Genomic DNA, 23,272 nt, shown 5'->3' with positions numbered 1-23,272 from the left:
CCCTCCCTGATAACATGTCCAAAAGATATGAGATGAAGATTCACTGCCCTCACTTATAAATTGCAGTCTGGATGCTTCAGTGTCCTTTAAAACAATCCAAGTTCGTTCAGAAAATAGGGAGGCGAGTAAGTATCAGCTACATTGACTAGTGTCAGTTTCTTTTCCAGGAACTTGTTAAGCTTATTCAATATAAAAAAGCACACCCAACTTTAGATATTAGATAGTTATTAATTCTACAAATTATGTAGTATTCCAATCTACTGAGAATTGTGTTCTAGTCCAGTTGAAATGTAACATTAGCCATTACATTTTACAGCATTCCTTTTTTTTTTGTAGTGCTTATATTACATTGGTTAATAACTTTGTGCCATTTTCTGCTTTGCCATTCAAGACTATATTCTCCTCATCATAGGGTTGATTTCACATAATATCAGCTTGATAGTGGTCATAGATATGTGCTGAATTAAAATATGTACTGATGAGTGAAAATCATGACATCAAAAATACTGATTTTTAAATTTTCTCCCACCAAAACATCATTATTCTTATTATGTGCTCTTAAGTTGGAACTGACTTATTGCTAACTCTCCGGAGGGTTTTCATATGTAGTAAATCATAAGGAAGGAGGTTGTATCTGTATTCTGCTGAGCAGCTGGTGGATTTAGATTGCCAGTGCAACCCTTTACCACTAGACCGCCAGAGCTCCTTAGACAGATATAAAAACATCTTTATGGGTATTTTTAGGGAGCTCTGGTGGCCTAGTGGCAAGAAGCTGCACTGCAATCCTGAAGGCACACGGTTCGAAGCTACCAGCTGCTTCGTGGGAGAAGGATGGGCATCTTCCTCCCATGTGATTAATTGCCTCTAAAAACCTGCTGGAGGATCAGCTATGGGTCGGTTCCGACTCTATGGAACACAACAATATGGGTATCTCTTAATCTGCATTTTTATAAGTGTTACGATATAGTGGTATTCTATATTTGTAAATGTATATAGAGAGCTCAGATGGTCTAGTGGCAAGAAACTGCACTGCAATCTTAAAAGCACATGATTTGAATCCACCAGCTGCTTCATGGGAGAAGGATGAGAAATCTCCTCCTGTGCAATTAACTGCTTCTCAAAACCCACTGAAGGGTCAGCTATTGGTCAGTTCCAACTCAGTGGCACATAGCAACAGCATATATAAATATATTTCATTTTTGTCTTAGTTCTGCTTTTATTTAAGTTGTTCTTTACTATGATTATTTAAAATTCAGTGACAGAATTAAGCAATCATACCATATTAACAAAACTGATTTAGAAAGCTTTAGTGGCTTAACTCCAGATACCAGTGTGTGGCTAATATTAAAAAAAAGTCATTATTATGTATTATTATGTAATCTAAGAAAATAGAGCCTAACATTTTTAAATTAAGCAATAATATTTCTACTTAAGTTGCTTTTAAGTTCTCTCTGGTGACCTAGTGGGTAAGGAGTTGTGCTGCCAACCAAAATGTGGGTTTGAATCCACCAGTTGCTTCTCTGGAGAAAGATATGCAGGCTCCTCCCATGCAATTTACATCCTCGGCAAACTTGTAGGATGATCAGCTGTGAGTCCATTCGGTCCTGACAGCAATGAGATTGAGGAAGGTTTTTGTGGTGGTGGTTGTTTTTTATCTGTAATATTTGTTTTAAATTGCAAGATATCCTATGTAACTAAAGATTAACCATTAAAGCATTACAGACTATTCTTATTGATAAAAATCCTTCTAAAATATTATGATGTAGTTAACTAATTGAAAATTTCCCCTTTTCAACCTATTAAAATTTCTACTTAAATGTATTTAACAGTTTTTTTTTGAAATAAAATTGAAAGCTTTTATGAAGTTTTTAGATTAAGTACTTGTTTAGCATCTAGGCTGATAACACTAAGGGGAAATGAAAATCAGGGATGGATTAATTTTAGGGTTTTTCCCCTGAAAAAGGTGTAAATTTCAAAAGAAAAAGAAAAGATATTCCAAAAGAAATTAGTCTTTTTAAGTAGCCATTTTTTTTGACATGTGAGAGATATGACCTTTTAAAATGATGAGTATATAATGATTTTCTTCTTACTGGAAAATTCAGACACATAACAGAATTTGCAACAGTTCACGCTAATGATACAGATCTGTATGTCCATATCTGTAATCTCTGTTCTGTGACGAAGAACATAAAATAGGCCTACAGTAAAAGTAACAGTTTTTCCAACCTCTGAAATTTGAATGAAATGAATAAAGGATTTTTTAAGCCTGAACTTACTAATATGTATACATATATATACACATAGTAAAATCATGTGACAAACAGTTCCACTTAATTTACTTCTTATACAGGAAATGTTATACACAGTTTAACTTTTCTGAATAAATGTTAGTCATTATTTTGAGAAATAATTATGCCGAAGGGGAGATTTTGTGTGATAAAATTAATTTACATCTATTATAGCACAAGATACAGGGTAGATGCTGGATATTTGGAGTACATGTGCAGATTTGGAGTTATGACAACAAATCCCTTACTCATGTCACCCCTTCTTTATTTTTTTATGTCACCCCTTTATACTTATAATTTACCTTTTCTGATTAAAAGCTGTTCACAGAATGCTAGGTGTCTTGATTTTTGAGTTAAAAATCTTGTTGCTGTTTTGATAGTCATCAACTAAATCAAAGGATATCTTTTCACTTAGTCTCATACTTTTTAATTTCATAGTGATAATGAAATCACTATTTCTATCATTAGGGTCCTTTTGCATTTCTCTAGCATTTGACTTTTGTCTTTTTATAAAGCAGCAGTGGCTGCTTCTCTGTTGAGTATTTCTCTTGCCTTTTGCTTTTAATACTATTTTGAGCTACTTACTTTTTTTCTGGATAGCTAGATTGAATACTATTCCCTGAATTAACTGAGGTTTTTTTGAGCACACCATATATCATGTTTTAGTGATTTATAAAAAACTAAAAATGCAAGCACAGTAGTCAGTGAGCTGACTCTCCAGACTCTTGAGTGGGCTACTTAATGAGGTAGACCGGGGAGGGGAGCATGGTGTTAAAGATAAACTTGTAGACCTTATGCACTCAAATTTTAGTAGCAATAGAAATGCTACTATAAAAATTCTTTTCAGAACCTAACTTTTTGAAAACAGAAACCTGATTCTATATAATTTGAAAATTAAACTACTCAGCTTATTTTATTGAAATCAGAGATCACTTCAAAAGTAGAAATATTTGTATTTTATTTAACTTTAAATTTTAGGAATTAATATCTGTCCCTTGGTAACGTTTGGTAGCATTTGCTCATATATTATAGCTATTGATAAAACTAGCTCAGTGTGTACATATGTGTTTATTTGAACATAGTGATTTTATTTCTCTTAAGAATAGAAATAATATGATACTCAAGAAACTTGGTAAACATTTTCTTAAAAGTATCACTCAAATATGTGATTTTGGTACGGTTAAGTTGATGTGTTCATGCATTACCTTTTAATATTACTGGTAGTTGCATAATTATAATTATGTTATACTCACAGTTCTATCAATATATGGCAGGTTTCACACAGCATTATATCATAAAATATTCTCATGTTTCTCATTATTTATAGTGATTGAATCATGTTTTGCCACTTATATTTACCACAGTTAGACAAATGGCTCTCTAGTGTCCTTAGTAAATAAAACTACTAAATAAATGTGTAGAATAAAGGTTAATTTTGATTACTAATCAATTACATCCTAACTTTATTTCTAAAGAAAATTTTATTTTAAGTCTATTGTCATTACTCTGCAGTAATGTATACCACATTTTCCCCCTTTAGGATACCATTCATTAAAGCAACTTAAGGTTAAAATAAGTATTCTTGTAAGTTTTAACTCTGGTGTTAATAGAAAATAATGTCAAATAATAATTTACTTTCCTAGTCTTTAAATTTAGAGTTAGAAATAATAAGAGAATTTTGGAGAAATTAATTTTTGTATGACTGTCAAGAACACACTTCTCTGTCTTAGAAGTGCATCCAAGGTGCTTCTTAGAGACAAGGCTGGGGAAACTGCATCTCACATTCTCACATACTTTGGGCATGTTATGAGGCACCAGTTCTTAGAAGAGGACATCATGCTGGAAAAGGTAAAGGGTCAGAGGAGGAAAGAAAGACCTTCATCAAGATGAATTGAAGCAGAGTTTATAACAGTGGACTTGAGCATGGCAGAGATGATGAGGATGGCCCAGGGTAGAACAGGGCTCCAGTCTTTTGTTCATAAGCTCTCCGTGAGTCATAATCAACTCAATAGAACCTAACAAAAGCAGCAGTAGTATTTAAGAGAGAGGAGGAAATGGGAAACCAAACAAATTAATCATGTTATTCTTAGAAGGTAGAATGATATAAGTATAAAAAGTCCTAGAGAAGAAAATCACCACACTTAAAAAAGAAAAAAATTCCAAGAGAAATACACAAAAGATCTTGTGGTGATTTTTTTAAAGTTCATCATAGTAATTATGTGGGAAGGAAAGTCAAACTCGTTGTTGAGTTGATTTCAACTCAGAACTGACCCGCTGTCTAAATAGGAGCAGAAAATGGGATAAAAGGGCACAGGACCCGGAGCATCTCTCTGAAAGGCCCTTAGGGAGTGAGAAAAACTCAACCCCAGAGCAGAAAGCAAATAAAGGGCCTGGAGCCCCATGGTGTCTGTAGGGCCTCACCAGCATTATTTATTTATTTCTTACTCATCATTTATTCCTTACTCATTCGCAGACTCACAGGTATGGTACGAACAATGGAGTTTATTAGGGAAGTTGGGGAGGCAAAGAATATCACAATATCACCCCAAATAAATCCCAAGTTTTAGCCCAATAGTTCCAAGGCACAACTCCTCAGTTAGACCAGGTTCTGGTTTCAGTTTCCCAAAACATTTTCTTTCCTTCCATCATCAAAGGAAGAACAGCAAAAATCCAATAGCACAAATGTAGGAAGCCTCAGGTCACACCTTGCCACAGTTTCTCAACAGCAATGCCAGTCTCACCACCATCCAGGTCTCACTCTCACCAGGACCTTGCCACCACAAGTCTTTCTCACCTCTAGTCTTCTTGCTCCAAGTCTTGCTGCCCTGTGTGATAAGTGCACTCTGTAGTGCTGCTTCAGCTTTTAATGATTAGCACGATGATGCTGATTTGCAAGCCTGTTTGTCTGCAGTTAGGGTCGCTGGAGACGAGAAGGTAGAACTAATGTCTGAAACAAGCCAACTGTTAGGCTAACACCACATCCACCACTGGGTTTCTAAGGCTAGAAATTGCATGGAAAAGATAAGCCATCTTTCTTCTGCAGAGCCAGTGGTGGATTTGAACAACCCCAGAAGAACTTTAGGTTAGCAGCCAGGATCTTTTTCTTATGTGCTATTTACTCTATTTCAGAGTTTAACATAGTCCTTGGTAGTATAAAAATATTTCAATTATAAGGCATAAAGTGAAAATTTTAAAAGCATTTTAAGCTTCAACTTGCCTAGATCATCTGAATAACTTATTTTCACTCTTACATACTAACAAGGGGGAGGAGATAGGAAGTATATTAATAAAGAACTTATAAGGGTCCTTTCTGTCTTGTAAGCAGTTATGTAAGGACCATAAAGGAGAGTAAAACTATCCAATAGAGTTCCCAAGGCTGTACTTTTTTGGAAAATAGACTGCTATATGTTTCTTATTTAAAAACAAATTTTTTATGTTGTCGTTAAGTGCTGTTGAGTCGCTTATGAGTCAGTGACCCTATGTACAAAGACTCTGAACCCCGCTCTATCCTGTGCCAAATTTAACATCTCAGACACCTCCCCACCCCTTACCCCAGTCATTGAGTCAGTCTACCTCATCCAGGGTCCTTATCTCTTGTGCTGTTCCTCCACCCTCTCAAGTGTGATGTCCCTCTCCGAGGACTGATCCCGCCTTGCAGCATGCCCAAAATATGTCAGACAAAGCTTCAGAATCCTTGCCTCCAAGGAGCAGCCTGACTTTACCCTCTCTAGGACAAACCTGTTTGTTCTCCTAGCGGTACGTACATGGTTTATTCAATACTCTCCTCAAGCAACACAGCTCAAAGGCATCAATTCTCCTTCTGTCATCAATTAATTTGAACACTAGTGATATGTTAGGGGCAAGAAGATGCATTGGCAACTCCAGGGACCACAGTTCAAATCCACCAACTATTCAATGGGAGAAAGATAGGCAGTCTCCTCTGTTTGATTAAACTGACTCTGAAAACCTACTGGAAGGCCAGCTTGTGGTCATTTCCTACTTGATAGTATGTAACAACAATGAGTGACATGCTAAAATCACGGTGATTCAGAATCAGCTTGATAAAGGTGGCTTTCCAGTCTAGCTTTTAATACTAATGACAAATTCTACATATCAGTCATTGAGAAATTGTGATTGTATACAAAAACAGCTACAGTGGTACAGTGATTAAAATGGTCAGCTGCTAATGAAAGGTTGACAGTTTGAACCTCCTCTGGTGGCTTAAATGCTAAGGGATTGCACTGTCAATCAAAAAACCTGGGTGGTTGATTGGTTGATTTCAAATGCCTGTTTTCCAAACCCAGCTGTCCCATGGGAGAAAGATGGATAATCTCCTCCTGTAAGATATACAGCTTTTAAAATACACTGGAGGGTTACCTCCAAATGGACAACAGTAGTGAACAGGGAAGAAAGCTGCCAGTCTTGTTTCCTTAAAGACTTGGAAACTCTAGGAAGCTTCTCTACCCCATCCTGCAAGGCCTCTGTGAGTCTGGATTGAGTTAACTGTCACATCTTTTCCTGGACTATCAGATGGATTCAGACTGCCAGTCTTTCAGTTAATAGCCAAGCACTTAACCACTATACCGCAATAGCTATATAATAATATGCATTTAAATAAAAGAAGATAAGTGATTGGTGGTAATTGTGCTTCTTATAACATTGTGTTTTTTAAAATTTTGTAAAAGTTTACTTAAAAATGAAAAAGGCAGTGTGTTTTTCATCTTAAAAAACATGTAGGGATATACAAAGCTAAATAAAGGTATATGCACTTGATAGGTTTCAGCCAATATATGCTGAATGAAATGGAATGTGTTTATTTAAAATAAAAAAGACTCATGTTTTATCTTAATACATTTTATGCTTTTATATCTTTGTCAAATTTTTAAATTAGTTTATAATTTTGCTATTCATAAGTTAGTAGCTTTCCAGATAACCACATTTAAAGCTAGGGATTTCTAAAATCATTGGTCTTCACTGTTCATAACTGCCAATACTATAAAATAAATGTCTTGTATTTTTATTCAATTTATATACTGGGAAATGTGTGCTAGAAATATTCTGAGATACTCTTCTGATGACATGGTAATACATGAATGTGTATACTTTTGCATAAATGTGCGGACAATGCAATACTTTAGATCCAGGATTACTGTTGTGTTATTTTAAGAATAGAAGTTTTGGATTCATGGTCATTTATTTTCAATGTATCTTTGGAACTTTCTTGATTTTCTTAATATTTATTATCTATACAACCAGATTGAGAAATTAAGGCATTGTTGTAGATTGTGCATAACTTCCCTGTGTAACTGTTAAGGTTGTAACCTTTATTTGATTACAGTGATTCTTACTGAAAGTTTTTCATGTTCATATTTCATGAGACCCTAGGATTCCATTAAATAACTTTAATGTGAAAGTAGTCTTTGAATCTTTCAACTTATTTTTTGTCATTTGCTTACATAAAACTAATATGGCCAAAACTAATTCCTTCCTCGTCTTCAATTCCTAACTGCGTTTCCATCTTTGTTACTATGTAAGTTATTCCTTTGACTTCCAATTATAATGCATCAGAAAATAGATAATGCCAATGTTGCCACCTATAGGCAATAAGTTAATTACACTTTTTTATGACATGAAAAAGCATCATCTAAAAACTGAGAATTCTTTATTTTCTAACTAGTGGTTTCTCTGCCAACCAAAATATTGTGCCTCTCTGGTGGTCTGCATCTACCAGCAGCGCCTTGGGAGAAAGAGGAGAAATCTCTTCCTGTGCAGTTTGCATCCTTAGAAAGCCCACTAGGGGGTCAGGTTGGAGTTGGTTCCACCTTGATGGCAGTGAGGTGTTTTTTCAGTGTTGTTTCTCCACCCGCCGCTCCCCCCCCCCCCCCCAGTTGCCATCTTCAAATTCATTACCTTGTTATTTATTTGTTATTGATGTTACTCCTTAAAAGAAAGCATCTTAAACCTTTAGTATTGTCATATTGCTGCTTGTTTGTGATATATGTGCACACACAACACTGATTCATTAAACTGTGACTTCAAAAGGCCTTTTAAAAGATCTATTTAAGTTGATTAGCTTACCTAAAGCTATACTAAACTTACCTCTCAATTGAAAAACAACACAAGTTTATGTGTTCTGGGGACCAAAGGACTCTCTTCCTCCATCTATTGTTGTTAGTCTTTGGTTTTGTGCCTTCTCTGTAATGACATAGGTTTGTTTTTCCTTTATTCTTTGCAGAGTGCTGCAGCAGCTCCCAGTCCAGTGCTAGGAAACATTCCCCCAGGAGATGGCATGCCAGTAGGTCCTGTTCCACCAGGGTTCTTTCAGGTACACAGAGAAATTCTGCGTAGGAATGTTAAGGCATAGGAACTTTTATGTAGAGATATGTAGATCTACGACATAGGATGAGGCAATTTTAAGATGAGCATAATGCCGGGCAGCCAACTCTTGATTCTTCAGAGAATGATTGATTGCTAGTGTATAGACAAGCTCTCCTTTCCTATTTTTGTCTTTTTTTTTACTTTTTAATATTATTTTGCCATTTCATTGCTTAACTAAGACAGAGTTTAAATGCAAATTAGACCACAGAAATAACAGTGGTAATGATAGTGGGAGAAGAGTCTAGAGATGAGGTTCAAGGACACTGTGTGTATCTTAATTAATCATGTGATCCATAACTCCCAGGCTAAAAATCAAGATTTGGCTGTGCTTGAAAATATAGCTAAATCATAATATAGTCATTTACCAAGAATTATAGGTGATATACAAATATTTTCGAGAATCATCTTTGTGTTTTTTAAGCTGGAATTTTTTATTATGAAGATCACAAAGTTTTGGTTTTCGATCAGGCTGTCAAATATATGTTATTATTTTAAAAATTCAAGATAATTTCTTTGTACAGGGAAGATAATTTTACAATTTATAGCATAACACTTTTTACTTTTATGATATTCACATTATAAAATTTCCATTTTCCTGACTCAAATCAGCTACGATTCCAAAGTTTATTTTTTATTATACAATTAATCTTATAAAAGCAATTGTGAATATTAAGAAAATATTAAGAAAAACTGCTATCAGCTAGACTAGGAAAACATTTTGAAATTAATGTAATATTTTGTATTATTAATGTAATGCGTTAGGTACACATAAATGCCTTTGTCACTTTAACATTTTTTGGGGGGTCCTTGATAATAATTTATTGGTTAAACCATATTTTTGTTGCAGGATAGATCAATGTACTTATCATTATGTAAAGAAATAAATAAAACTAGAACACAATTTCCAAGTTAATATTAAAAAAAAAGTCTTAATTGGGAGAAAATGGCAGTCTTCTCCCATGCAATTTACAGCCTCAGATATCCATGGGAGGGTGAGCTTGAGTCAGTTCTGATTCAACTGCAGCGACTTTGCATTTTGATCACCTATGGATGAGAACGTCATTTAAAACACACTTATTTGCTCAGCTTCTGTATATTTATGGAGCTCTGATAGCCTAGTGGATAGAGAGTTGCACCTGGTAGTTAAGGAGTTGCAACCCAAAGGCATGCATTTCTAATCCACCAGCCCCTCCACGGGAGGAAGAGGGACAGTCTCCTTCCATGAGATTTACAGCCTCTGAAAACGCACTGGAGGATCAGTGATGAGTTGAGTCCAGCTTGATGACACAAGCAATAGAAACTTTATATTTATATTATGCCAGTTTAGAATACTAAAAGGTTTTCTTGACGTTTACAGTCTGGTTTTAAGACTTACTTATAATTTAGGAACTGATTATAACTCTTCAGTTTTCACCATCTGTATAATGATTAATAAATGATAGATTAACACTGTACAAAGTCAAAGTGACAGCATTGGAACTCATATAAGACCTTGAATCTCTGCCATTAAATTTACCTTTTAAAGTTAATAGTTTATCATTATTGTTTCCAGCCCATTTTACTTTTTCCTCATGCTTTTGTTTCTCTTGCCAAGGATAGATCGGAATAGGCTATAAGTAAAAAATGTATCTACTTGGGTCTTAGTCAATGGTGCTTTTCATAAAAAGAATAGGATAGGAGGGAACCTTTTTTTTTTTTTAATTCTATGGTTCATGAAAGTTCAGATCTCCATAGAATCATTGCTGTATTTTGTGGAGTGAATCATTATCCTCTTACCTGTCTTCTATTTAAAAAATATTGTTGATAGTAACCTTGTTTTAATTAACATTTTGTAATATGTATTTAAGTATTAGAGTTACCAAGTTGCTATTGTGTTATGTATCATCAAGTTGGAACCGACCCATAGCTGATCCTCCGGTGGGATTTCAGAGGCAATAAATTACTTGGGAGGAAACTGCTTATCCTTCTCCCATAGAGCGACTGGTGGCCTCAAACCTCAGGCCTTCGGGTTTTGAGGTCACCAGCTGCTCCACAGGAGCAGGGTGACTAGTCTCCTTCCTTGTGATTTACTGCCTCTGAAAACCTGCCAAAAGGTCACCTTTGGGTCAGTTCTGATTCAATAGTACACAGCAAGACAACAGATAGCAGGTACTATATTAGGCACTTAAGAGAAGTAGTTTTATTTTCAGGGAGCTCTCTGGTGGCCTAGTGATAAGAAGCTGCACTGCAATCTCAAAGGCACTTGGTTCAAATCTGCCAGCTACTCCATGAAAGAAGGTTGGACAGTCTCCTCCTCTTTGATATACTGCTTCTGAAAACCTACTAGCAGGTCAGCTATATAGGTCAGTTCCAATGTTATGGCACATAAGAAGAACAACAGCTTTATTGTCTGCTTTCTTGGACATCATTGTCTACCCAGATGTGGAATTAAGCTAAAATAACTACAGTAGTGTGGTGTGTGCTACAAGAGGAAAAGGTGTAAAGTTTAATCATGATTAGAGGAGAACACCATTGACTTAGGCAGACAAGCAGAAGAGTGACGTTCCAAATACTAAGAACAGTATAAATAAAATTTTTGAGACATCTATATATTGCTCAGAAGGGTGGAGGAACAATGCAGAAGAGGAAAACCCCGGATGAAATGGATTGATACAGTAACTGGGGCAATGGGGTTTGCTGTGTCGGAGTCAGTGAGGCTGGCTCAGGACATAACAGGCTTTTGAGCTGCTGTAACAGGGTTGCTATGGGTCGCAGGTGACTTGACAGCATAGAACAACAACACTATGAGTAAATAGTGCCAGAGTTATTGAAAGCAAATCTGTGTAATGGATAGTGGGAATGGGAAGTAGGAGTTCCTGGAAATGAAACTGAAATGATATGCTCTAGTGTAATGAGAAGAGCTTGGTATGCTATGTTAAGAAATCAAATCTTTATTCAGTAGGCATGTAGTAACCATCAGAGATAGTTAAGAGCATTGACCTGAATCCACATAGTAGAATGGGCACAGCCTTTGTCAGTACCTGTGGTACAGCTTCCCTTCAAAACACTACAGTGTGGTAAATGATATGGAAGTTAATTATAATATGAAAAGTATATGGCTAAATTAAATTTGTAAATAAAGGCCACTAACCTTAGTCTTGAGAGAGACAGAGTTAGGGAAGTAGTTTCAAATAGTAAATAAATACTAATTGACATTGAAAGATGAGTTAAAAGTTAAGCATAGGAGGCAGAGAGGTGAACATTCCAGGAATAGGGCAGTGGAGAATATCTAAAAAGGCATGGAGGAAAGGAACACGAGGTCTAAGAATTCAGTAACACAGCTGCTTAATTACTCAAAGGAGGAGTGTGATGATGGGACTCAGGAGGGAGCTTAAAAGGGGTCTTGTTGGTTAGTTAAGAGTTTGACTATGATTTTGGCAATAATAGCTATGATGAGTTTTTAAACAGGAAAGCAGCATGTTCATATTTGCATTTTTCAGGCAAACACATCAAGTACAGCTAGGCCCTCTGGTGGCCTGGTGGTAAGAGGCTGCGCTGTAACCCCAAAGGCACACAGTTTGAATTCAGCAGCTGCTCTGCAAAAGCAGGATGATCAGTTTCCTCTCGTTCTATTTACAGCCTTTGAAAACCTACTGGTGGATCAGCCATGAGTTGGTTCTGACTCAATGGCACACAACAACAATCACACAACCTAGATAGGATTTTAGAGAACAGATGTGGGGTTAGGGATACTATTTAAGAGGCTGTGAGAATAATCTGGGTGATATTTAATGATTTTCTAAACATTATTTTCTAATGGCAGTAGGTGTGAGAAGATGAGATAGAAATAAGATAGAGATAGAAAGAAGTGTGTGACATGGGGGATGCACGAAGTCAAGGATAGAACCATGGTTCCTAACTCTAACATGGGCAAATGGAGGTAATTTTTTTCTGAAATAAAGACCACAAAATTGGTAGTAGATTTAAGGTGATGAAACAAGGTTCTTCTGGGACCTCAATTTAGAGTTATTCTCTAAGTAGATGAACCTACGGGTTTGAAGCCTAGAGATTTTAGGCTAGACATAAATGGTGACCACAGCAGTGTGCCTGGGTATGTCAAAGATTATGAAGTTGGCACAAGATCGGACAGGGGACAGGGTTTAGAACTATTGTTTGTAGGGTCGCTATGAATCGTACTTGACCCTGTAGCACCTGACAACAGCAGCAGCATTGTAATCATCATCAACGAATTAAAAACAGTTTAATTCATAGACCTAAATTAATTGTTCAGGGGAAAAGTATAGAATGTAAAGGTAAGAGAGTGTAAGCAGATAAAAAGAATTTTTAAATGATGAACAGAAGACACTACAGACTAGTTACAAGGCTATCAGTTGTTCTACTATCCACAGAAGAGACTGCCTTCACTTATTCAAGATAAGCGGCAGTAGGTTTGGAGGGTTTCATTAGATGACCCTTAGTAATTAGTCAAATTTAGAGTTGAAAAGAATCAGAGGAACTGGATGATTCTGAAGTTCCTAGTGGGATGTCATTATTCAAAACTCAGACCTGTTGCTCAGAAGTCAGTTCTGACGCATGATAGCCCCATAGGGCAGAGTAGAACCATCCTCTGTGGTTCCCAAGCCTGTAATCTGCATGGAAGTCCATTGGGACATCTTTGTCCCCTGGGGTGGCTGGCGAGCTTGAACTGCTGATCTTTTGGTTAGTAGCACGATACTAACCACCTCACTACCAGAGTTCCAATAGAGGAGGACAAGAAGTAGGAAAAGTTTTAGGTACATTTAAGTTTGATACATAAGTCATTCTTTATTCAGACAGATCATTCCAACTAATCCCACATACTCCTTTCCTATACTCAACAGGCAAGATAAATATATCTTACAATGCTTTACTTGTATAACAAAATAACTTAAACTATCAAACCTCTTCAAAGGAAATATTATCTAATATCTTTTGTCGCATAGGAACTATTCAAGTATGTTGTAAATAGCATCATTTGTTCATTGGAGTGTTGGGTGGTTTGGCTATATAGGTAGTCTTCAGTTTACTATATGTATTTGAATTTGGACTTATTGGGAGATTTTTGTTAACATCTTATCATTAGTAATATGTATTATATTGTTGTTGTTGTTATTAGGTGTCATCAAGTGGGGTACAACTCACTGTAACCCTGTGAACAACAGATCTGAACCCTGTCCTATCTTTTGCCATACTCATAATTTCTGACTTACTTCAACCTATTGCTGCAGTCATTATGCAGGTCCATCTTGTTGCGGGTCCACCTCTCCTTTGATGAACTTCTACCTTTCTAAGAATGGTATGCCTCTACAAGGAGTAGTCTCTCTGAGCAACATGACCAGAGTAAATGAGATGAAACTTTGTCAACTTTTCCTCTAAGGAGCACTCTGGCAGCAGTTTCTTCAAGTTACATCTGTTTGTTCTTTAGGTAGTCCATGGGTTATTTAGTACTCTTCTCCAACACCACAGCTCAGAGGCATTGATTCAATTTTTATCCATATGCATACAAGATAGACCAATTAAAATGATTTATTCAAATATATACACCAACAGCTAAAGCCAAAAGAGAGGAATTTTAATATTTTACCATATTTTATGGTATTAAACTAACAAAACATGCAATCAAGATGCATTAATGATAATTGGTGACTGTAATAAAAAAATTGGATCAATGAAGAAGGAATTGTGATAAGAAATGTGACTGGAAATAGAATGATTGAAGTATATTTGTTCAGTGATTTACCTTTTGTAAAAAAACTGAAATGACGACTTTTCACATGGACTATATAGGAATCAGAGTGATTCTTGTGGTAAGAATCATTAGAGAAGTTCAATATCATCAGTCAGAACCAGGCCAAATGCTGGCTGTGGAACAGACCATTAATTACTCATTTGTGACTTCAAACTGAGCCTGAAGAAAATGAAAGAAGTCCACAAGAACTAAAATAATGATCTTGAGTCTATACCATGTGAATTTAAAAATCATATTATGAACAGGTTTGGAGCATTGAACACCAGTGATCAAAGACCAGATGAGTTGTGAGATGACATCAAGGATGTCATCCATGAAGAGAACAAAAAGTTACTACAAAGGCAGAAGAGAAACAAAACCCCAGAAGGGACATTAACAGAGACGCTGAAAATTGAACTAGAGCACGGAAAAGCAAAAGCAAAGGGAGAAGGTGTTGAAGTAAAAAAGCAGAACAGAATATTACGAAGGGAAGTTTGAGAAGACAAACTATTATAATGGAATGTGTAGAGAGCTGGAATTGGAGACTAAAAAGTGAAGAATTTAGTCATCAGTCATCATTTCTTAAACTGAAAGAACTGAAAAACAAGTTCCCTAACAGGCCAGAAATCACCAGAAGAAAATGGAGGCAATGTACACACAGAATCACTGTGGCAAGAAGAATTATCTGACACTGAATTATTTCAGGAAGTACCATCGGATCAAGAGCCAGTGGTAATGAAGGAAGAAATTCACAAAGCATTGAAGGCATTGTCAAAAAAATAAGGCCCGGGAATCAGTGGGATAAAAATTGATATGTTTCATCTAGATGTATGCACCAATCTATGCTAGGAAATTTGGAGAACAGCTTCCTGGACAACTGACTGGAAGAGATCCATATTTGTTCCCGTTCCCTAGCAAGGTGATCCAACAAAACTGTAGAAATTATCCAACAGTATCATCAATATCACATACAAGCAAAATATTGCTGAAGATCGTTCATAAATGGCAAGAATAGTGCATAGGCAGAGAACTGCCAGAAGTTCAAATTGAATTTGGAAGAGGCTGTGGCATCAAGTATATATTGATGATATCAGATGGATCTTGGCTGAAAGCAGAGAATACCAGAATACCACATTATCTGTGTTTTCTGGGAGGCATTTTACTATGTGGATAACAACAAACTATAACTAACACTGAGAAGAATGGAGTCCCAGAACATTTAATTGTGCTCATGTGAAACTTAATCTGGACCAAAAGGCTTATGTGACCAAAGCACGGAAATACTACCTAGTTTAAAATTAAGAAAACTGTGTATCAGAGTTGTAGCTACAGTTCGTAGAGTCACTATGAATCATACTTGACTGAACAGAACCTAACTACAACAAGCCCTCAAAGCTGGACATTGAATTAGGATGACAGAAGATTTGATCCCTTTGAGCTGTTTTTGTTGTTGTTATGTGCTGTCGAGTCGCTTGCGACTCATAGCAACCCTATGTACAACAGCCCTAAACTCTTCTCTGTCCTGTGCTGATTGCACTGTCTCTGACACTCCCATCCCGATTATCCCAGTCACTGAAGAATAGCACTGAATAAACTGTCATGAACTAACAAAAGAACAAACACATGTTTTGGACAAGGTACAAGAGTGCTCTTTGGAGGCAAAGATGATAAAGCCTTACTTTGAGATGATAAATCTTATTTTGAAGATTTTATTAGGAAAGGCTATTTCTTGGAAAGGGATATCATGCTTGGAATAGTGGAGAGATGGCACAAGAAAGGAAGACCCTCAACCAGGTATATTTACGCAGTGACTTCAGCATTGAGATCAAATATTTCAGAGTTTGTGAGGCTAGCACAGTATAGGACAGGGTCCAGATCTGCTCTTCATAGGGTTTCTGTGAGTCAACCTCAAATGGACGGCACTTAACAATAGTACCCTCAAAGACAAAAATCAGATTTCTGTTAAAACAGTAATAACAAAAGAAGATAGTAATTACAACTGAAAATTGGGGGATAAGTATTTAACTTAGTAAAAAAACCAACTGTGGTGTTATTATGTGCCATTGAGTCATCTGTGACCCTGTGTACAACAGCTCTAATGACAGCATTATCATTGGGGTGGAGTCGTCTTGTAAATTGAGACCTATGTGTACTCAAGTGTAATTCTGGCCATAATGTTGTAATGCATGTTGTTAATGAAAAGAAGTTGCTTTCCATGAGTAGAATTGAAGTGGATAATCATCATTCAAGTCCAAACTCCAGCTTCTAATTGAGTTGCAGAGAAGTGTTGATCTATCTTTAAGAATGATCCGAATCTGAATAAACTAGGATGAGGTAACATATCAAAGATAATAATGCCCAAGTTCAGGCACGGTCTTGACTATTAATTCAGAATAAGTAAAAAAAAAGAAAGAAAAGAAAAGATTAGGAGCAACTGGAAAAGAACTGACCTTAGTTCCTCAAGACAGGCAGATCAGTACAAAAGACTGAACCTGAAGGAATCCAAATACAGAAAATGCTCCAGCTTGCTAGTATTTCATTGTCCAAAATCTAAATGGTTGTTACTTTAAATTGTGTTTAGCCTCTGGATAGGATATGAAATTACTTTTTAATCCCCATTCTTAGTGTGTTTGAATGGAACTAGATCAAGAAAAGAACAAGCTTATTAGAATTTAATGAAAAAGAAAAAGAACTTGTAATTCAGTACATCAAACAACAATATAAGCAGTTCTGAACTTTATTCACTATGTGATCATCCTATATCAAGAACATTGAAACACTTCTCCTACATATAAACATATGGGCTGGCATCTACTTACTAAACAAGATGCCTCTGGAAACTCTGAGAACTTTGAGAAACAACAATAGTTATTCCTACTTACAATATAGAATATAATACCTCTATTCCATTGTAAGTATAGTCTTAAGTTCATTACCACATGGAATTTCCAAATTCTGAATATGTGAATTTATAACAACTGTGCTTTGAAACAACAATTCACATAAACTCTAAAATAAATACTTATGATATAAAACAATAACATACTATGGCAGGTTTGGAAGCAGGAATGGCATCCACATCCTAAATAACATGCCTCCGGAAACTCTATGAACTTTGATAGATGTCAATAGTTGTAGAGAGGCTTCAGGCCTTTGGTTCATAGGATCACTATGAGTCGAGTTCAACTCAGAGGCAATCATCAACAACAGACATTATTGCCCTATAACATTAATACGTCCATCTAGGACAGCAGTCTTCATATTAGTCTCCTGTTTATGATAGATACTAACATATACCAGCTCAAGTTTGGAGTTGTTATTGAAATTGGGAGTCTCTGTTGTTGAATTGGAGGCTAATTAAAATCAGTGGGAAAAGTTGACCAGGTAAAAGCATGTATCAGTTTAGTAAGTGAAGCTATCAGGAGTAAGACTCATATGTTTATTTTACTTGAAGTCTTTTAATCAAAGGGTTAATTTGTAAAAGAAACCCTGTAAATTCTAAATTTACATATGAAAGTGGTGAATAAACAGCTTTTTAAAATTGGTTGTCTTATTGCTACAGTCAGAAAAGCCAGTAGAAAGAAACAGCAAATGATTAGAGTTTGTCAATTTTAGTGAGAGAAAAATACAATCTTGTCGGTCTGTACACAAACTCTTCTGACTCTGAATTAGATTTACTTAAAATTTTAAGAAATTACTAAATAGTCAAAGCATCATTCTACCATTTATCCATATACAACAAGCAAAAAGAAGCCAAATAAACTAAAAATGTTGATTCCTACAATTGTAATTGCAATAAGCAGCAGGATTCCTTAGACCACTTGGATTTTTTTAAACTTATGATTAATGATGAAAATAGTTTTGCTAAAATGCATAGAACAAAAGTGCTTACCATTTTAGTGTTTAAAAAAATTGGACTGTGAACTCTTGTACTTAACTGAGCCAAGTTCTCTAATTTTATGGATTTAAATGCAAATCCACAAAAGTTTACCTTGTGAATTTACTATCATTTAACTACTTTTTTAAATTGAACATCTCTTATAACAACAAAAAAACTTGAGAGGAGTCAAAATACTTTATTCTTTTTCCTTTTACTTACAAGAAGAAAGTATTTATGAAAGGAAATGATAGTTTACCTTTATCACTCTAATAACAAAACATAATTTTATCATTTATACTTGTTCATTGTGTGGAGGGAACTCTAGTGATCTAATGGTAAGGCGTTGCACTGCCATCCCAAAGGATATGGTTCAAATCCACCAGCTGTTCCACAGAAAGATGGGCAATTTCCTCCTATATAGATTGAAGCTCAACATAAAAAATACAAAGATTCTCACCATTGAGCCAACTGGCAGCATCAGGAAGGATGAAGAGATTGAGATAGTTAACAGTTTTAGTTTACTTGGCTCCACAGTCAACACTCTTGGTAACAGCAGCCAGTAAATCAAGAGACGAATTGCATTGGGAAAGTCATCTGTGAGGGACCTCTCAAGAGTACTGAAGAGCAACAACGTCAGGCTGGAGACTAAGGTGCACCTGATCTGGGCTATAGTCTTCGCAATTACGTGCTGTGCATCAGGGAGATGGACAGTGAATAGGGTTGATAGAGAATTGATGCTTTTGAGCTGTGGTGCTGGAGAAGGGTGCTGAATATATCATGCACTGCTAGGAAAACAAACAGGTATTTCCTGGAGCAGGTGAAGCCGGAATGCTCCTTGGAGTCAAGGATTCTGTCTGAGATACTTTGGGCATATTGCAAGGAGGGACTAGTCCTTGGAGAGGGACATCATGTTTGGCAGAGTGGAGGGGCAGTGAAGGAGAGGATGACCTTCGATAAGATGGATTGATTCTGTGACTGGAGTGGTGGGAATGAGTGTGTTTGACCTGGCTAGGTTGGCACAGGATAGAATGGCATTTAGGGCTCTTGTACATAGGGTCGCTATGAGTCGCAAGTGACTCGATGGCACATAACAAGAAAAACAACAATAAACTCTGTCTGAAAATCCACTGAAGAGATAAAGCTATAAGTTGGTACTTTATGGTACTTACTACAACAACAGCATTGCTTTTGAGTTGAAACCAATTGATAGCTGACCCACCATTCTTTCTGAGACTGTAATTCCATGGGAGTTGATTACTTCTCTTTTCTTTTGAGAAGTGTGTGGTGGAGTCAAACAGTCAGAGGGGCACAGCCATTGAGTTAGCTCCCAATAGATGGTGCCACCACAGCTCCCTCTTAAAAAGACTAAATGCTAATGTAAGTAGTGAAACTTGTTTCTCATCCTTTGTGCATGCATCTAGGAGATGCTATTCATTGGAAATGGACATTGTGCTTAGATAGGTTGAGTGTCAGTGCAAGAGAGGAAGACCCTCAATGAGAAAGATTGACACAGTGACTGCAAGAGTGGGCTGAAGGGTGTCAGAGAAGATGAAGATGGCATAGGATAGGACAGGGTTCAGGTCTGTTGTTCATAAATAAGACCACTATGACTCATACTCGACGTGATGGCACCTAACAACAGTTGAAATAGTAAAAAGCTAGGCAGTCTCTTGTGCAGTTTGCAGCCTCTGAAAACTCACTGGAGGGCCAACTATGAGTCAATTCTACTCAACAGGCATGAGTTGTTGTTTTGAGATGGTAAAAGGAGTTCTGTCGGGGCATTTTGTGTTCAGCTGTTAACTTAAATGTCATTGGTTTGGATCCACCAGCTTCTCTGAAGAAGACAGATGGGAATTCGCCTTGCACAAAAATTTAGAAACCCAGTGGGAAGTCACTGTGAATTAGAATCAAATAGAAAGCAGTTGATATGGGGTTTGTGGGAATGTATTTTTGCATCTATAATGTGGCATATGCAGGTCAGTACATATAATGGAGTGGCATCCACTTCCTAACAGCATGCCTTTGGAAACTCTATAAACTTTTACAAACGACGATAGTTATGATAGAAAGGCTTCAGGTCTTTTGTCACTATGAGTCATGCTTGACGGCAATCAACGACAACAACATCATCTAATGGATGGATGCTACATAGCTTTTAGTTCATTTCTGTATGTGTGATACTCTTAGTTTTCAAAGTTATCTTAATACATTTATTGTATTCTGGTTAGTGGATCTTTAGTTATCTCAACAAATTGTTGAAACCATAATATATTGAGGTTGAGTTGTAAATTTAGGACTTTGATATGAATGAGACTGTAAATACTTGTTGAAGATAAACTGCATCAAATAATTTCATTTCAGGCCAAGAGGGTCACTCATATTTTAAAATGTAAGTTGATCAGAACTCTGATATGTGAGTAAATATATTACAGGAAGCTTGCAAGTCGTATTTTGTTTACAGGCTTAGTGTTAGCAATTGTAAAGCTGCTTTGCCATCTAGTGGCAGCCTGCAGTTGCATCCATTTGCTCAGGGTGTATTTCCAGAGCGGCTATTTTTAGCAAGGCTGCCCTCTGTAGCAAGCTGACCTAATGCTTTGACACAGTCATAACGCAAACACAAGAAAACAAAAATAGAAATTTCACCATTTCTTCATGAGACTGTTGACTAAAAAAAATAAAACCCACCTCAAATAAATAACATTCATAAAAGGACAAAGACACAAAACAAAACTCAAGGTAATACAATGCTCTTGATATTTCAAAAGAAAAAAGGAATCTAAATGAATCAAAGAAGAGAAAAAATTCTTTACTGTAACACATAAAACTTACAAAGAAAATAAAAAACAAAGGGTATTATTAGCTCTTGGTTAAATGTTTTGGGAAGGTAGGTAGGTATTTTACTTATTACTGGAAATAATACTTAAATTTTTAAGATCCCTTAGTCCATCCATATATTCATCTGCTTTGCTATTATGGCTTTACTTTCAGAGGTGATACACTTTATTATTACCAGCACCTCTTTTACTCTTTTATTTATGCAAATATTTAAATAACCTGCATACTTCTTCAGTTCCTCCTATTGTTAATCTTCCTATTGTCTTCATACTCAGTACCTTTCCTGAGTATTTCTGGTTCACAAATGAGTTTTAGGAAGGATTCTGAAGTAGGGAAAAAAGCTGTTCCTTCACCCCACAGAAGTTTGAGATAGCAAAAATACTAGTTTTTATCTTATTTCTTGGTTTAAATAAGTTGGCTTTTATAATGCTCAAGTAAAACTGATTTATTGAACTATAACCCTGCTTACTGAAACTGAGGAGGACATGAAGCACTTGCTGCAGAAGGTCAAGGACTGCAGCCTTCAGTATGTCTTGAAGCTCAACATCAAGAAAACAAAGATTGTCACCACTGGGCCAATTGGTAGCATCATGCCTAGAGGGTGAGGAGATTGTGAGATTGTTGACAGTTTCAGTTTTCTTGGCTCTACAGTCAACACTCTTGGTACCAGCAGCCAAGAAATTAAAAGACAAATTGCCTTTAGAAAAGTCCGCTGTCAGAGGCCTCTCCAAAGTACTGAAGAGCAGTGATGTCAATCTGGAGACTAAAGTGTGTCCCATACACGCCATGGTCTTTGCAGTTACTTGCTGTGCATCAGAGAGTTGGACAATGACTAGTAATGACAAATGACAGAAGGAGAGTTGATGCCTTTAAGCTGTGATGCTGTAGAAGACTATTGAATATACCATGGACTGCTAGGAGAACAAACAAGTTCATCCTGGAGAGGACGAAGCCAGTTTGCTTCTTAGAGGCAAAGATTCTGAAGCTTTGACATACTTTGGACATGTTGCAAGGTGAGACTATTCCTTGGAAAGGGACATCATGCTTGGGAGAGTGGAGAGACAGCACAGGAGAGGAAGACCCTCGATGAGATGGATTAATTCAGTGACTGGAGTAAAGGGGAGATAGGCGTGTCTGAGACAATAAGATTGGCACAGGATAGAGCAGGGTTTAGGGCTATAGTACATAGCATCACTGTGCGTCACTGTGACTCACATGGCATATAACAACAACAACAAAGTATAGGGAGTTCTGGTGACTCTTATGCCATAGGGAGTTGTGCTGATAGTCCAAATGCTGTATCTCTCTGGTAGTTCAAGTTCAACCAGTGGCCCCCAGGAAGAAAGGTGGGCGGGAATTCTCTTCTCGTGTCATTTCCAGCATGAAAAAACCAGCAAAGAGTCATTTATGAGTTGCATACAACTTGGCAACAATGAGAAAAAGATACATTTATTTTTAAAATGCATTCATTTAAAAAAACTGGTTTATCAAAAAACCCTTATCTCAGAGTTAAATATACCAGGATTTGGATGTTAGCGCTGTGAGGGGCTGGTTATTTATAAAAATTTAAGAAATAAAAAAGAAAAGTTTAATTTTCTTAAGAAAAGGTCATTTTGAATCTTTAAAAAAGGGTATCTAAATATAGAAAGACAGAACACAAGTCTTTCCTTAGTATAAAGATAAAAGCAGCCTGGAAAAAAAAAAAAAGATGCCTGACAGCTGCTGGCTTTGATAATGCTATCCTGCAGTTGCGGTAATAGTTTTTCTAGCCTCAACTATTAAAACAAATTAAAACTTCTCAGCTTGACTAACTGAAATAAGCATTTTTAAAAATTGCTATTTCAAACAACTAAAGACATTATAGCTGTGACTAGATGGGCAGAGGGCAAAGAAGGGAGGGTTAGGTGCTTTAATTCTTTACTTGAGTTTTCCAATTAGAATAGAATGAAGTCACTTCCTACCAAAAACCTTACCACTTTCTTTGTCTAAATGAGCATTTAGAAAGAATACTTGGCCATCCCTGGACTGATACCTGCTTTTCCTTTTACTCTTTGTGCTCCACATGTGGATTAACAATGTTGAGATACTTACTACGAAGCAATAAGGTATTTGAAATAAGGTCTTTGAAAAGGCTTAACTATTTTT

The 23,272-nt window shown here is 36.4% G+C and overlaps 1 protein-coding gene across 4 annotated transcripts in view; it reads left to right on the top strand.

Annotated features, from left to right (window-relative positions):
• Window positions 1-23,272, top strand: part of SSBP2 (single-stranded DNA binding protein 2) — a 427,469-nt gene that overhangs the window by 294,349 nt on the left and 109,848 nt on the right. For 2 of the 4 annotated variants that reach the window (XM_006889861.1, XM_006889862.1), the window contains exon 5: window positions 8,524-8,613. The exons of the other annotated variants lie outside the window; for them this stretch is intronic. In XM_006889861.1, coding sequence (XP_006889923.1) covers window positions 8,524-8,613 — 90 coding nt within the window. The remainder of the gene's footprint in view (window positions 1-8,523; window positions 8,614-23,272) is intronic. 4 annotated transcript variants of the gene reach the window in all.

This window comes from Elephantulus edwardii, unplaced genomic scaffold, assembly GCF_000299155.1.
Source record: "Elephantulus edwardii isolate Elephantulus edwardi_28Jun2011 unplaced genomic scaffold, EleEdw1.0 scaffold00082, whole genome shotgun sequence".
NCBI classification, from domain to species: domain Eukaryota; kingdom Metazoa; phylum Chordata; class Mammalia; order Macroscelidea; family Macroscelididae; genus Elephantulus; species Elephantulus edwardii.
The sequence above is the reverse complement of the archived record's forward strand: the minus strand, read 5'-3'. Positions and strand labels throughout refer to the sequence as shown.